Raw genomic sequence first — 17,151 nt, 5'->3', positions numbered from 1 at the left:
TTCATTTCCCATATTTGCTTCAACTTTGGGTTTACAGTTGACCCTTGAGCTCCACAGAGGTTAGGGACGGTGACCTTGAGCAGTCAAAAATCCATCCATAACTATACAGTTGGTGCTCCCAACTATAGATGGTGTAGTACTCTAATAGGTATTTAGTGAAAGAAATCTGAGTACAAGTGTACCCATGTGGTTCATACCTGTGTTGTTCAGGGGCCAACTGTACATTCTCTGCATTTGAGTTCCTTATATAACCCAGAACAACACCCACAGTCTCTGCCTCTTCCACCTTCCTTGAGCTTTGAGCAGCCGTGAGTCCCACTGAGCCGTGCCCTTCCCCCCTACCATGTCAGGCAGCAGCTAAAGGAATAATGGGTGGGCTTGGAGTTGGCACCTACATGGCGCCCTGAGCCTGGGGAGACTTGGCTGAGCCCTGAAACACCCCTTCACTGCCTATCTGTGGGATGTTCACCCACTCCTTAGGCAACCACTTTGTGTTTTTCCAGCTGAGTCATAAGGAGCAGCTGAAACCAGGAGAGCCTCAATGAAATATGAAACACACTCATTAATATCAGCAGTTTGACTTGCTGACGGGAAGGTTTCCACGGGAATGATTAATGTCCTTTTATACCCTTCCTGAACTGTAACATAGCCCGTAGCTCTCCTTTCTTAAAGCCCCCACCCCAGCTCCTGAAAAATTGCTGAAATGTATATTTGGAAATAAAAGTTGATTGAAAGGCAGGCCTGACATTCACCAGGGATACGAGAGGCTGGAAGACTGCCTTTGCCAAGCTGTGTGAAATGAAGAAGAGGTCATGGACATGCCAGGGACATTTTGATTTGCTGTGGTGATAGTCAGAGTCAATCAGCCTCATTTACTTCTGCAGATGAAATAATGGCCGGGTCTGCTTGGGTTTCAGCACCCTCAGGGGCTTTAAAACACCTTCTGTCTGCTTCCTAAGTGGCTCTGCTCCTGTGGGTTAGGAATCTGCACACAGTCATCTCTCTCCAAGGCGAACAGAGCAGAGAAGTTCCACCAAACTAAATAAGTCACAGATCCAGATTCAGGAGAAATTTGCTCCCTGTTCCTACTACTTACCTCTCCTGAAAGCCAGATGTGGCACCATTGGACTAGGAAGTGGCCACAGGCTCATCTTTGACTGGTTTCCCCACCAGGCTTCCTGGGCATGTCAACCCCCTCCTCTGCACACAAACAAGTGTGGCCCTGGTTGTCTTTTTGAATCACACTATGAAGTCACACTTTGTCCCAGGTAGCTGTGTCAGCCACTTCATTTAAATCATTTCCCCCCCAAAGCAATAAAGTAAAAATGATTATTCTAGGTTGAATGAAATGGCTGGAAAGAACCAAATCTTTTCCCCAAACTACACCTCCTTCCCCTTCTCTTTGAGAATTAGCACAGGGTACACACATCCAAAAAGAACCCCTCCATATCTGTATACAGTCCAAGGATTTCAGAGTGTTTCCCAGCTTATAGCTTGGCTTTATGAGGAAAGCTATTTGTCACAGTCCTGGTCAGTCTCACTTCTGAGGATCCAAATTGCAGCTGGAACCTAACATCCTGAGAACAACTACTGTCACCACATAAACCACCCTCTGAGAGGTATAAGACCTATGGACTGTGACTCATGGAGGTGGGAAATTGCTCCAGAAAGCTGGAAGGAACTTTGTAGGCTTCTGGGGGATTAAACAAATCAAATGAGACGTGGTTTAAGGCGAGGTAGGAACAACAGTGAGTACTAGCAGACAAAACTTGGCTTAACTGAGACCCAGACTGCCTCTGGGGTCAGGAGGCGACCCAGGTTTGGATCTGATCTTCCCTGGAAAACAGGCCCTTCTCTGCCCCACACTTGAATGCCTTTAGGAAGAATCAGAACTGCAGTGCAGTGTAACCGGTTAAAGGACTGCCTTCCCTGAGGGTTTCATCTGCAAGCTCACAGCTTTGGGGGCCAATATTAAGATAAAGTAACTGATCTTAACAAAGCTCTTTCACAGTCTGCCTTTTTAATCAGTTTCCAAAGGGTATTTATTTCCTGTAGCTGCCATAGCAAATTACCACAAACATGGTTGCTTAAAATGATAGACTTTTATTCTCCTAATTATGGAGGCCAGAAGTCCAAAATCAAGATGTCGGCAGGGCTGCACATCCCCTCCATAGACTCCAGGAGAGAATCAGTTCCTGGGGCCTTGTAGCTTCTGGTGGCTGCAGGCATCCCTTGGCTTGTGGCCACAGCACTCCAACCTCTGCCTTTGTGGTCACCCTGTCCTCTCCTCTTCCACGTCAGAGCTCCTTCTGCCTTTCTCTTACGAGAACACGTCATGGTATTTAATGCCTAACCAGATAATGCAGGACAAGCTCATCTCAAATTCTTTAACTCTTATCTATAAGCACTCTTTGTCCAAATAAGGTAACATTCACATGCTTCCAGGGATGATTTCATGTAGCTATCTGGGAGGGGTGGGGGTGGCATTTTTAGCCTACCACCCCAGGTATATTCTGTGAAAAGAGACACGGCCCCACAGTTAGCTGCTCTGTGGTAAGAACAGGAGGGTGCCATGGGGCTCCTTTCCTGAGTGTGTATGGCATCATTTCTTTGCTCACGGCTTGGCCCTCTGCACTCACCCTCCTTCCTATTCCAGGTGGATGGTGACCTCCTGGTCGGCCTGTACCCGGAGCTGTGGGGGAGGCGTCCAGACCCGCCGGGTGACCTGCCAGAAGCTGAGAGCCTCGGGGGTCTCCACTCCTGTGTCCAGTGACATGTGCACCCAGCTTGCCAAGCGGCCAGTCGACACCCAGGCCTGTAACCAGCATTTGTGTGTGGAGTGGGCCTTCTCCAGCTGGAGCCAGGTAAGACAGCTTTGTTTTCTTAATTTTTATTTTGTATTGACATATAGTTGATTTGTGGAGTTCATAGTATATAGCAAAGTGATTCAGTTGTGCTTATATATTCTTTTTCAGACTCTTTTCTATTATGGGTTATTGCAAAATATTGAGCATATTACCTTGTGCTATGCAGTAGGTCCTTGCTCATCTATTATATATATAGTAATCTATATCTTTTAATTCCAACTATATCCCTACCCCTTCTTTCCCCTTTGGTAACCATAAGTTTATTTTTCAGGTCTTGTGAGTCTGTTTCTGTTTTGTAAATAAGTTCATTTGTATCATTTTTTTAGATTCCACATATAAGTGATATCATATGGTATTTGTCTTTCTCTTTTTGACTTTCTTCACTTAGAATGATCATCTCTAGTTGCATTCATGTTGCTGCAAATGGCATTATTTTGTTCTTTTTTATGGCTGAGTAGTATTCCATTGTATATACATACCACACCTTCTATACCCATTCATCTATAGTGGATATTTAGATTATCTCCATGTGTGGCTATTCTAAAGAGTGCTGCTATAAACATAGGGGTGCATGTACTTTGCGGGTCTTTTTAATTAATTTTTATTGGAGTATATTAGATTTACAATGTTGTGCCGCTTTCTGCCATACAGGAAAGTGAATCAGCTACACATATACATACACCCTTTCTTTCTTAGTCTTTTCCCTTATAGGTCATTGCCTGATTTTGAGTAGAGTTTGCTATGCTATACAGCACGTTCTTATTAGCTAGCTATTGATGTTTTATATATAGTAGTGTATATATGTCAATCCCCAACCTCGCAATCTATCCTCCTCCCCCTTTTCCCTGTGGTTACCACAAGCTTGTTCTCCACATCTGTGACTCCATTTCTGGTCTACAAACAAGTTTATCTGTACCATTCTTTTAAATTCCACAAATAAGCAATATAATATATTTGTCTTTTTCTGTCTGACTTACTTCACTCAGTATGAAAATCTCTAGATCCATCCATGTCACTGCAAATGGCATTATTTCATTCTTTTTTATAGCTGAGTACTATTCCATTGTATATACGTGCAACATCTTCTTTATCCATTCATCTGTTGATGACATTTAGGTTGCTTCCATGTCCTGATTATTGTAAACAGTGTTGCAGTGAACATTGGGGTCCCTGTATCTTTCTGAATTATGGTTTTCTCCAGATATGTACCTAGGAATGGGATTTCTCAATCACATAGTAATCCTATTTTTAGTTTTCTGAAGAATGTCTATACTACTTTCCATAGTGACTGCAAGGACGGTTCCCTTTTCTCCACACCCTCTCCAGCATTTCTTACTTTGTAGACTTTTTCATGGTGGCCATTCTGACTAGTGTGAGGTGGTACCTCATTGTATTTTGATTTGCATTTCTCTTATATTTAGTGACATTGAGCATCTTTTCATGTGCTTATTGGCAACCTGTATTTCTTTAGAGAAATGTCTATTTAGGTCTTCTGCCAATCTTTGGATTGGGTTGTTTGTTTTTTGTGGCTGTATGAGCTGTTCGTATATTTTGGAGATTAATCCTTTATCAGTTGCATTGTTTGCAAATATTTTCTCCCATTCTGTAGGTATCTTTTCATTTTGTTTATCATTTCTTTTGCTGTGTAAAAGCTTGTAAGTTTGATTAGGTCCCATTTGTTTATTTTTGTTTCTATTTCTAGTGCCTTGAGAGTAAGAAAACATTTGACAATTTATATCAGAGAATGTTGTGCCTGCATTCTCTTCTAGGAGTTTTATGGTTTCATGTCTTATAAGTCTTCAGGGCTTCCCTGGTGCTCAGCCATGCTTGCTCCTTGGAAGAAAAGCTATGACCAATCTAGACAGTGTTTTAAAAAGCAGAGACATTACTTTGCCAACAAAGATCCATCTAGTCAAAGCTATGGTTTTTCCAGTAGTCATGTATGGATGTGAGAGTTGGACTATAAAGAAAACTGAGTGCTAAAGAATTGATGCTTTTGAACTGTGGTATCAGAGAAGACTCTTGTTGGAGAGTCACTTAAACTGCAAGGAGATCCAACCAGTCAATCCTAAAGGAATTCAGTCCTGAATATTCACTGGAAGGACTGATGCTAAAGCTGAAACTCCAATACTTTGGCCACCTGATATGAAGAACTGACTTATTGGAAAAGACCCTGATGCTGGGAAAGATTGAAGGTGGGAGGAGAAGGGGACGACAGAGGATGAGATGGTTGGATGGCATCACCAATGTGATGGACATGAGTTTGAGTAAGCTCCGGGAGTTGGTGATGGACAAGGAAGCCTGGCATGCTGCAGTCTGTGGGGTCGCAAAGGGTTGGACATGACTGAGTCACTGAACTGAACTGGTAGCTCAGACAGTAAAGCATCTGCATGCAATGCAGGAGACCCAGGCTTAACCCCTGGGTCAGGGGAGGAAGGAAATGAGAAGCAAATGGCAACCCACTCCAGTACTCTTGCCTGGAAAAATCCCATGGACAGAGGAGCCTGGTAGGCTACAATCCATGGGGTCGCAAAGAGTCAGACACAACTGAGTGACTTCACAAGCCATTTTGAATTTATTTTTTGTATGATGAGGGGGTTTGTTCTAACTTCACTGATTTACATGTAGCTGTCCAACTTTCCCAATACCACTTGTGAAGAGATTATCTTTTTCTCATTGTATATTCTTAGATTCTTTGTTGAAGATTAATTGACCATAGGTGTGTAGGTTCGTTTCTGGGCTCTCTATTCTATTCCATTGATCTATACGTCTATTTTTATGCCAATACCATGCTGTTTTGATTACTGTTGCTTTGTAGTATTGTGTGAAGTCTAGAAGGGTTATGCCTCCTGCTTTGTACTTTTTCTTCAGGACTGCTTTGGCAATTCTAGGTCTTTGATGGTCCCATATAAATTTTAGGGTCATCTGTTCTTGTTCTGTGAAAAATACTATGAGTTATTTGATGTAGATCTCATTAAATCTGTAGATTGCTTTGGGTAGTATGCCATTTTAACAATATTAATTCTTCCAATCCAAGAGCATGGGTTATCTTTGCATTTCTTTGAATCATCTTCAGTTTACTTTATTAATGTTTTATAGGTCTCAGTGTATAAGTCTTTCACATCCTTGGTGAAGTTTATTCCTAAATACTTTATTTGGGGGTTGTGATTTTAAAAGATTTTGTTTTACATTCCCTTTCTGATATTTTGTTGTTGGTATAAAGAAGTACAACATTTTCTGTATGTTAATCTTGTATCCTGCTACCTTGCTGAATTTATTTATCAGTGCTAATAGCTTTTGTGTAGAGTCTTTTGTAGATAATTTGTGTAGATATTTTTCTATATACAGTATCATATCATGTGCATATAAAGACAATTTTACTTCTTCTCTTCCAATCTGGATACTTTTTATTTCTCTTTCTTGTCTGACGGTTGTGGTTAGGACTTCCAGTACTATGTTGAATGGAAGAGGTGAGAGTGGGCATCCTTGTTCAGATTTTAGTGGGAAGTCTTTCAATTTTTCACCATTGAGTGTTATATTGGCTGTCGATTTGTCATAAATAGCTTGTGTTATCTTGAGATATGTTCCCTCTGTACTCACTTTGGTGATATTTATCATGAATTGATGTTGAATTTTGTCAGATGCTTTTTCTACACCTATTGAGATGATTCATGTGTCTTTTGTCTTTTGTTTATCTTGTGCATCACATTGATTGGTTTGTGTATGCTAAACTATCCTTGTGAACTTGGAATGAATCCCAGTTGGTCATGGTGCATGATATTTTTTATGTGTTGTTGGATTTGGTTTGCTAATATTTTATTGAGAATTTTTGCATCTATATTCATCAGATATTGGCCTGTAATTTTCTTTTTTGGTGGTGTCTTTGCTGGACATTGGTCTTAAAGAAATTTCTCCAGTGATTCTAAGTCAGTTTTGTTCAGGAGTGGGATCTAAGCATGAACATATTTTAGAAGCCACCGAAGTGATTCTGATGTGCAGTCCATTGTTCCAAGCCAGGAAGAGTTGAAGTCTAGCTGGTACCAGCAACTCCTTTCTTAATTCTTTGCTGGAGGTTAACCAAAAAAGTTCCAGGTTAGCTCAGCAGAGCAGAAATGGGGGCTCAGCTGGATGTAGGGAGAAATCACATTGACTCTCCATTTGGAAAGGAAATTTTATGTTTAATTATAACTTAAAAAGAAAGACCAACACAGATAGTGACACACATCAGGCCATGACAGATGCAGCCCAGGGCTGTGGGGTGCTGACAGTGACTTCACCACTGTCATCATTTCTGGTGAGACTGAGGACAAGTCAGGAACTCCCATTTGTAATTAGAGCCTAGGTTTTCCCCAGTGCTGGTAGATAGGGCCTCTGTTTAGACAAAGTGTAGTTGTCCTACTCATCTGACCCCTTCTATGATTTAGAATGTTGTTAGCAGCCCTGCCCTGCTACAAAAAATGTCTGGTGTGCCACTTGAGAGAAATGATAATAATTGTATATGCTGTTTCTCCTAAAGTCTGTGTTCAAAACCTGCTGGAGACATTGCTGTTGTTGCTGCTGTTTGGTCACTCAGTCATGTCCGATTCTTTTGTGACCTCATGGACTGTAGCCCACCAGGCTCCTCTGTTCACGGGACTTCCCAGGCAAGAATTCTGGAGTGGATTGCCATTTCATTCACCAGGAGGACTTCCCGACCCAGGGATTCAACCCATGTCTCCTGCACTGGCAGGCAGATTCCTTACCTCTGAGTCACCAGGGAAGCACTGGAGACCTACTGAGCCTCTAAGAGCTGCCTGCAAAGACAGATAATCAGCTGCGACCTACCAGCTAGGCAGGAACAACGGCTGTGGTTTGTCAAAAGCCAGTGCTAACTGGTAGGATGACCATTCTGATTGATCAGGTATAGTTTCTGAATGGTCAGTATCTGAAACATACCATTACGCTTGGCCTGCAAGGACATCCCAAAGCACCCACATGGCTCTTAATTCTTTGCATTAACTGTATGAACAAGCATGATCAAATGTTTGGGGGCAGTTAACAACTTGAACTTATTGGAACTGGCATCTACATGTCACTGCATTTGTCTTCCTTCATCCCCACCCTTAGGTGTGTTCTTTGGAAAATAATCACTTGGAACTTCCTATTAAGTTAATACACTGTGGCCATCTCTGATGAAGATGAAATGTTATTTGGAGGAAATGTGGCCACAGAATTTCTTTGCAACTGAAAAGCCATTTGTGTCCAGGTGAGCCCAGGGATAATGCTCCATGCTAGCAAATCAACACACTCAGCCAGAGGCTCCTTTCTGGGGCCTCTACCAACCCCCCTTATTTTCAGTGACCTAATACATGTAGTTCATAATCAAAGAGGCATGAGCTCCCCCTTGCTCCCATGCCTGGGGGATATCATCTTTCTCTTACCTGGAAAAGCCCCTTCTGATAGCTCTCATTCCACCCAAGGTAGCTCTGCCTGTAGGCCCTCAAGGCTTATTGGCAGTTTGCGAAACTACAATTGGGAACAGACCTGGCTACACATGGGAGATGTTTCTGCATGTATCACAGAGGTCACTCAAGGGCATATACATGCACATTGATCATGCTCAGTGATTATTTTTCCTAAGAGACAGAAAAATAGGTCTTTGCCCCATTCCTTCCTCTCAAATACTCTCACCACCTTCTTTCTTCTAAACCCCTGTAGGCAAATATGTCTCTAGCTTTAATGTGAATCACTTGCAAGTCTTATTAAAAATGCAAATTCTCGTTGAGGTTTGATAGAAAACAACAAAATTCTGTAAAGCAATTATCCTTCAATAAAAAATAAATAAATTTTAAAAAAGAAAAAAAGTGCAAATTCTCATCTAGGATGTCCAGAGTAGAGTTTTGGATGCTGAATTTTTTTAATGCATGTAGAGTTGATTTACAATGTTGTGTTAGTTTCAGATGTACAGCAAAGTGATTCAAGTATACATTTTTTCAGATTATTTTCCTTTATAGGTTATTACAAAATATTGAGTATAGTTCCCTGTGCTATACAGTAGGTTGTTGTTGGTTATCTATTTTACATATAGTTTATCTTTATGTTAATATCAAATTTCTAATGTATCCTTCCCCCCTGCTCCTTTCCCCTTTGTTAACCACAAGTTCATTGTCTATGTCTGTGGGTCTATTTCTATTTTGCATATAAGTTCCTCTGTATCATTTTTTCATATTTCACATATAAGCAATATCACATATTTGTCATTCTCTGCCTGGCATACTTCATTTAGTATGATACACTTTAGGTCCATCTACGTTGCTACAAATGGCATTATTTCATTCTTCTTATGGCTGAGTAATATTCCACTGTATAAATATACCACATCTTTTCCATTCCTCTGTCAATAGACATTTAGGTTTAGACATTTAGGCTTCCAGATCTTGGCTATTGTAAATAATGCTTCAATGGACATTGAGATGCATGTGTCTTTTCCACCTATGGTTTTCTGCAGATACATGCCTAAGAGTGGGATTGCAGGATCATATGGAAGCTCTGTTTTTAATTTTTTAAGGAACCTCCATACCGTTCTCCATAATGGCTTCATCAGTTCACATTCCCACCAACAGGATAGGAGGCTTCCTTATTCTCCTTCTCCACCATTTATTATTTGTAGACTTTTTGATGATGGCCGTTCTGACCACTGTGGTGTGATACCTCATTGTAGTTTTTGTTTGGCTGCGCTGGGTCTTCATTGGTGAGTGGGCTTTTCTCTAGCTGCAGCACGCAGGGGCTACTCTCTAGTTGTGTGCAGGCTTCTCACTGCAGTGGCTTCGCTTGTTGTGGAGCATGGGCTCTAGGGCTTGCAGGCTTCAGCAGGTGTGGTAGACAGCCTCTGTAGTTGCAGCTTGCGGAATCTAGGGCACCAGCTCAGTAGCTGTGGTACACAGGCTTGTTGCTCTGTGGCATGCGGGAGCTTCTCGGATCAGGGATTGAATTTGTGTCTCCTGCATTGGCAGGCAGATTCTTATCCACTGTGCCACCAGGGAAGCCCCCTCATTGTAGCTTTGATTTCCATTTCTCTAATAATTAGTGATGTTGCTCATCCTTTCATGTGCTTTTAGCCATTCTGTATGTCTTCATTGGAGAAATATCTATTTAGATCTCCTGTCCAGTTTTGTGATTCGGTGGTTTGTTTTTTTGATGTTGAGCTGTATGAGCTGTTTGTATATTTTGGAGATTAACCCCCTGTCAGTTGCATCATTTGCAGACATTTTCCCCCATTCTGTAGGTTGTTATTTCATTTTACTTATGGTTTCCTTTGCTGTCAAGAATATTTTAAGATTAATTAGGTCCCATTTATTTTTATTTCCATTACTCTAGACAGTGACAGACAGTGAAAGTCGCTCAGTCGTGTCAGACTCTATGCGACCCCATGGACTATACGTGCATGGAATTCTCCAGGCCAGAATACTGGAGTGGGGAGCTGTTCCCTTCTCCAGGGGATCTTCACAACCTAGGGATCGAACCCAGGTCTCCCGCATTGTAAGCAAATTCTTTACCAGCTGAGCCACCAGGGAAGCCCATTACTCTAGAAGGTGTATCCAAAAACATATTGCTTCAATTTATGTCAGAGTGTTCTGCCTATGTTTTCCTCTAGTGATTTTCTTGTAGCTGTCCAGTTTTCTTAGCACCACTTACTGAGGAGACAGTCTTTTCTCCATTATATAGTTTGCATCATTTGTCATATATTAATTGACCATGGGGTTGTGGATTTATTTGGGAGCTTTTTATCCTGTTCCATTGATCTATATTTTTGTTTTAATGCCAGCACCATTCTATTTTGATTGCTGTTAGCTTTGCAGTATAGTCTGAAGTCAGGGAGCTTAATTCCTCCATTGAATGCTGAATTTTTAATGGAAGTATAATTCATAAAATATTATACTAGTTTCAGGAGTACAACATAACTTGATATTTGTATATATTTCAAAATGATCACTACAATAAGCCTAATTAATATCCTTCACTATACAGTTACCAAAAATATTTTTTTCTGATGAGAACTTATAAGATCTATTCAACTTCTGAATATGCAGTACAGTATTAACTATAGTCATCATGCCGTATATTAAAATCTACATAACTTACTAATTTTATAACTTGAAGCTTGTACCTTTTGATTCCCTTCACTATCTCACCCACCCCTTAACTATGGCAACCACCAATCTGTTCTCTGTATCTATTTTGCTTTTTGGTTTTGTTTCAGTTCCATATGTAAGTGAGACTGTATGGTATTTGTCTTTCTCTGTCTGACACATTTTACTTACTTAGCATGATGTCTTAAGGTCCATAAGTGTTGACACAAATGGCAAGACTTTATCCTTTTTTATTGATTAATACTCCTCTATATATGTGTATGTGTATATACGTGTTTGTGCATGTGTATATATGCACACCTACCACTGTAAGTGGTATATACACATACAGCATACATATCACATCTTTATCACTTTATCCTTGGATGGACAGTTAGGTTGTCTCCATATCTTGGCTATTATAAATAATGCTGTAATGAACATGGAGGTGCATATATCATTTCAAATTAGTGTTTTCATTTTCTTTAGATAAATACCTAGAAGTGGAATTGCTGGTTCTGTTTTTAATTTTTTCAGACCCCTCCGTACTGTTTTTTAAAGTGATTGCACCAGTTTACATTGCCACCAGCAGTTCACAAAGGTTTCCTTTTCTCCACATCCTCACCAACACTTACTTCTTGTCTTTCTGATAATAGCCATCCTAACAGGTATGAAGTGATAGTTCACTGTGGTTTTGATATGCATTTCTCTGATGATTAGTGATGTTGAGTATCTTTCTTTTTATCATGTACCTGTTTGCCATTTGTATGTCTTCTTCAAAAAAAATGTCTATTAAGATCCTCTGCCCCTTTTTAAATTGCCTTTTTTTCTATTGAGTTATATGAGTTCCTTATATGTTTTAGATATTAAACCTTTATCAGAAATATGATTTGAAAATATTTTCTCCCATTCAGCAATTTGCCTTCTCATTTAATTGAAGGACTTCTTTGCTGTGCAGAAGTGTCTGGATTTAATGTAGTCCCACTTTTTTGTTTTAAAAATAATCATCCCAAAATAATGACAAGGAACCTACCACCTATGTTTTCTTCTAAGAGTTTTCTGGTTTCAGGCCTTCTGTCAAGTCTTTAATCCATTTTGAGTTAATTTTTGTGTATGGAGTAAGGTAGTGGTCCAGTTTCATTCTTTTGCATGTGACTGTCACATTTTTCCAGCATTAATTGAAGAGACTGTCTTTTCCTCACTGTATATTCCTGGTTCCTTTGTTGTAAATTAATTGACCATATATGCATGGGTTTACTTCTGGGCTATTCTTTTCCACTGACCTGTGTGTCTGTTTTTATGGAAAACTACTCTGTGTTCATTGCTATAATTTTGTAATATAATTTAAAATCAGTGATGCCTCCAGATTTTTCATTCTAAAGCATGCCTTGGCTATTTGGAGTCTTTTGTGATTTCATACACATTTTAGAATTATTCTGTTTCTGTGAAAAATGCCATTGGAATTCTGATAGAGTTGGTAGTGAAACTGTAGATTTCTTTGAATAATATGGACATTTTAACAATATTGATTCTTTCAATCCATGAGCATGGGATATCTTTAATTTACTTTTGTCATCTTCAATTCTTTCATCAATGTCTTATAATTTTCAGTGTATAGGTCTTTCATCTCCTTCATTAATTTATTTTGGGGTATTCTTTTTGGTGCAACTGTTTTCTTAATTTCCCTTTCTGATAGTTTGTTATTAATCTATAGAAATACAATAGATTTCTGTATGTTGATTTTGTATTCTGCAAATTTGATTAATTTATTAGTTCTAATGGACTGTTTTGGTGGAGTCTTTAGGAGTTTCTATAAATAGTATGTCATGTGCAAAAACTGACAGTTTTACTTCTTTCCTTCCAGTCCGGATGCCTTTTTCTTCTTGCCTAATTACTCCTGCAAAGACTTACAATACGATGTTGAATAAAAATGGCAAGAGTGAGCATCCTTGTCTTGTTCTTGATGTCAGGGGAAAAGCTTTCAGCTTTCCACCTTTGAGTATAATGTTAGTTGTGGACTTATCATATATGACCTTTATTACATTAAGGTAGTTTCCATCTACACACACTTTGTTGAAAATTTTTATCACAAACAGTTTTTGAATTTTACCAAATGCTTTTTCTCTGTCTATTAAGATGATCATGGCACGTATCCTTCCTTTTAATGTATTACATTGATTGCTTTGTGGATATTGAACCATCATTGCATTTCGGGGACTAAATCTCATTTGATCCTTTTACTGTAATACTGTTGAATTTGGTTTGCTAATATTTTGTTGAGGATTTTTGCATCCATGTTCATCAAGAATATTGGTCTGTAATTTCCTTTTTTGTGTCATTCTTGTCTGTTTTTTTGTTGCTATTGTTCATTCACTCAGTTGTGTCTGAGTCTTTGCAACCCCATGGACTGCAACACACCATGTTTCCCTGTCCTTCATTATCTCCCGGAGTTTGTTCAAATTCATGTCCACTGAGTCAGTGATGCCAACCAACCATCTGGTCCTCTGTCATCCCCTTCTCCTCCTGCCTTCAGTCTTTCCTAGCACCAGGGTCTTTTCCAGTGAGCCAGCTCTTTGCATCAGGTGGCTGAAGTATTGGAGTTTCAGCTTCAGCATCAGTGCTTCCAATGAATATTGAGGATTGATTCTCTTTAGGATTGACTGGTTTGATCTCCTTACAGTCCAAGGGACTCTCAAGAATCTTTTCCAACACCACAGCTCAAAAGCATCAATTCTTCAGTGCTCACCCTTCCTTATGGTCCAGTTCTTAGATCTGTACATGACTACTGAAAAAACCATAGCTTTGAGTAGACAAACCTTTGTCAGCAAAGTATTGTCTCTGCTTTTTAACAGGCTATCTAGGTTTGTCAGCGTTTCTTCCAAGGAGCAAGCATCTTAATTTTGTGGCTGCAGTCACCATCCACATTGATTTTAGAGCCCAAGAAAATAAAGAATATCACTGTTTCCATTGTTTTCCATCTATTTGCCATGAAGTGATGGGACCAGATGCCATAATCTTTGTTTTTTGAGTGTTGTTTTAAGTCAGCTTTTTCACTCTCCTCTTTCACTTTCATCAAGAGACTCTTTAGTTCCTCTTCACTTTCTGCCATAAGAGTGGTGTCATCTGCATATCTAAGGTTATTGATATTTCTCCCAGAAATCTTGATTCCAGCTTGTGCTTCATCCAGCCTGGCATTTCGCCTAATGTACTCGGCATATAAGTTAAATAAACAGGGTGACAACATACAGCCTTTACGTACTCCTTTCCCAATTTTGAACTAGTCCGTCATTCCATGTCCGATTATAAGGGAGTGACAAATAGATTTAAGGGATTAGATCTGATAGAGTGCCTTAAGAATTAAGGACAGAGGTTTGTAACATTGTATAGGAGGTGATGGTCAAAACCATCCCCAAGAAAAAGAAATGCAAAAAGGCAAAATGGGTTGCCTGAGGAGGCCTTACAAATAGATCAGAAAAGAAGAGAAGCAAAAGGCAAAGGAGAAAAGGAAAGATATATCCATCTGAATGCAGAGTTTGAAGAATGGTAAGGAGAGATAAGAAAGCCTTCCTAAGTGAACAATGCAAAGAAATAGAGGAAACAATAGAATGGGAAAGACTAGAGATCTCTTCAAGACAATTAGAGATACCAAGGAAACATTTCCCTGGTGGCTTAGAGGGTAAAGCGTCTGCCTGCAATGCAGGAGACCTGGGTTTGATCCCTGGGTCGGGAAGATCCCCTGGAGAAGGAAATGGCAACCCACTCCAGTACTCTTGCCTGGAAAATCTCATGGACGGAGGAGCCTCGTGGGCTACAGTCCATGGTGTCACAAAGAGTTGGACACGACTAAGCGACAACACACATGTATAATCATAAGTGATTTGATTTAGGTCATACCTGAATGGCCTAGTGGTTTTTCCTGCTTTATTCAGTTAAGTCTGAATTTGGCAATAAGGTCTCGTGATCTGAGCCACAGTCAGCTCCTGGTCTTGTATTTGCTCACTGTATAGAGCTTCTCCAGTTTCAGCTGCAAAGAAAGAGGCAGGGACAGGGACAGGGAGACCATCACCAGATGGTCAATACCAAAATCGGATTGATTATACAATCTGATTTTGGTAAGACCATCTGGTGATGTCCATGTGTAGGGTCATCTCTTGTGTTGTTTGAAGAGGGTGTTTGCTATGACCAGTGCGTTATCGTGGCAAAACTCTTTGTTAGTCTTTGCCTTGCTTCATTTTGTACTCCAAGGCCCAACCTGCCTGTTACTCCAGGTATCTCTTGACTTCCTACTTTTGTATTTCCAGTCCCCTATGATGGAAAGGACATCTTTTTTTTTTTTTTTTGGTGTTAGTTCTAGAAGATCTTGTAGGTCGTGATAAAACCGTTCAACTTCAGCTTCTTTGTCATTAGTGGTTGGAACACAGACTTGGATTACTGTGATGTTGAATAGTTTGCCTTGGAAACAAACCGAGATCATTCTGTTGTTTTAGAGATTGTATACAAGTACTGCATTTCAGACTCTTCTGTTGACTATGAGGGCTACTCCATTTCTTCTAAGGGATTCTTGCCCACAGTAGTGATATAATGGTTATCTGAATTAAATTCACCCATTCCCATCCATTTTAGTTCACTGATTACTAAAATGTCGGTGTTCACTTTTGCCATCACATGTTTGACTGCTTCCAATTTACCTTGATTCATGGACCTAACATTCCAGGTTCCTATGCCATACTGTTCTTTACTGCATCGGACTTTACTTTCACCACCAGATGCATCCACAACTGTACGTTGTTTCCACTTTGACTCAGTCTCTTGGTTCCTTCTGGAGCTATTTCTCTGCTCTTCTCCAGTAGCATATTGGGTGCCTACCAACCTGGGGAGTTCATCGTTCAGGGTCATATCTTTTTACCTTTTCATACTGTTCACGAAGTCCTGATGAGGGTCTGGTTTTTAGTTTCAGGGCAATGCTGGCCTCATTAAATGAATTTGGAGAAGTTCCCTCCTCTTGTATTTTTTGGAAGAGTTTGAGATGGATTGATATTAATTCTTCTTTGAATGCTTTGAAGAATTCACAAGTCAAGCTGTCTGATCCTGGATTTTTGTTTGTAGGGTGATTTTTGATTACTGATTCAATCTTCTAACTTTTATTGGTCTGTTCAGATTTTCTATTTCATCATGATTCAGTTTGGATAGGTTATATATTTCTAGGAATTTATCCATTTCTTCTAGGTTGTCTAATTTATTGGTGTATAATTGTTCAGAGTAGTCTCTATGATCCTTTGTATTTCTGTGGTATCAGCTGTAATATCTTCTCTTCCATTTCTGATTTTATTTGAATCCTGTGTGTCTCTTGCTTGGTAAATCTGGCAAAGGCTTGTCAATTTTGTTCATCATTTCAAAGAATCAACTGTTGGTTTCATTGATCTTTTCTATGGCTTTTTAAAAAACTAATTTATTTGTTTTAATTGAAGGCTAATTACTTTACAATATTGTAGTGGTTTTTGCCATACGTAGACATGAATCAGCCATGGGTATACATGTGTTGCCCATCCTGAACCCACCTCCCTCCCTGTCCCATTCCCTCAGCGTCATCCCAGCACACCAGCCCTGAGCACCCTGTCTCATGCATAGACCCTGGCCTGGGTCTATTTCACATATGGTAATATATATGCTTCAATGCTATTCTCTCAAATCATCCCACTCTCACCTTCTCCTAGAGTCCACAAGTCTGTCCTTTAAATCTGTGTCTCTTTTGCTGTCCCTCGTATAGGGTCATTGTTACCATCTTTCTAAATTCCATATATATGCGTTAATATGCTGTATTGGTGTTTTTCTTTCTGACTTAATTCACTCTGTATAATAGGCTCCAGTTTCATCCACCTCATTAGAACTGGTTCAAATGCACCCTTTTTAATAGCTGAGTAATATTCCATTGTGTATATGTACCACAGCTTTCTTATCCATTCATCTGCCAATGGACATCTAGGTTGCTTTCATGTCCTAGCTATTGTAAATCAGTGCTGCAGTGAACATTGGGGTACATGCATCTCTTTCAATTCTGGTTTCCTCGGTGTATATGCCCACCAGTGAGATTGCTGGGTCATATGGCAGTTCTATTTCCAGTTTTTTAAGGAATCTCCACACTGTTCTCCATAGTGGCTGTACTAGTTTGCATTCCC

At 39.9% G+C, this 17,151-nt stretch overlaps 1 protein-coding gene across 1 annotated transcript in view; it reads left to right on the top strand.

The window, feature by feature from the left end:
* LOC133048526 (ADAMTS-like protein 1) overlaps positions 1-17,151 on the top strand; it is a 216,103-nt gene that overhangs the window by 173,366 nt on the left and 25,586 nt on the right. Inside the window, exon 10 of the mRNA XM_061132224.1 lies at positions 2,657-2,864. Coding sequence (XP_060988207.1) covers positions 2,657-2,864 — 208 coding nt within the window. The remainder of the gene's footprint in view (positions 1-2,656; positions 2,865-17,151) is intronic.

This window comes from Dama dama, chromosome 29 (genome assembly GCF_033118175.1).
Source record: "Dama dama isolate Ldn47 chromosome 29, ASM3311817v1, whole genome shotgun sequence".
Lineage (NCBI taxonomy): Eukaryota > Metazoa > Chordata > Mammalia > Artiodactyla > Cervidae > Dama > Dama dama.
Note: the sequence above shows the minus strand (reverse complement) of the source record. Positions and strands in the feature narration are given on the sequence as shown.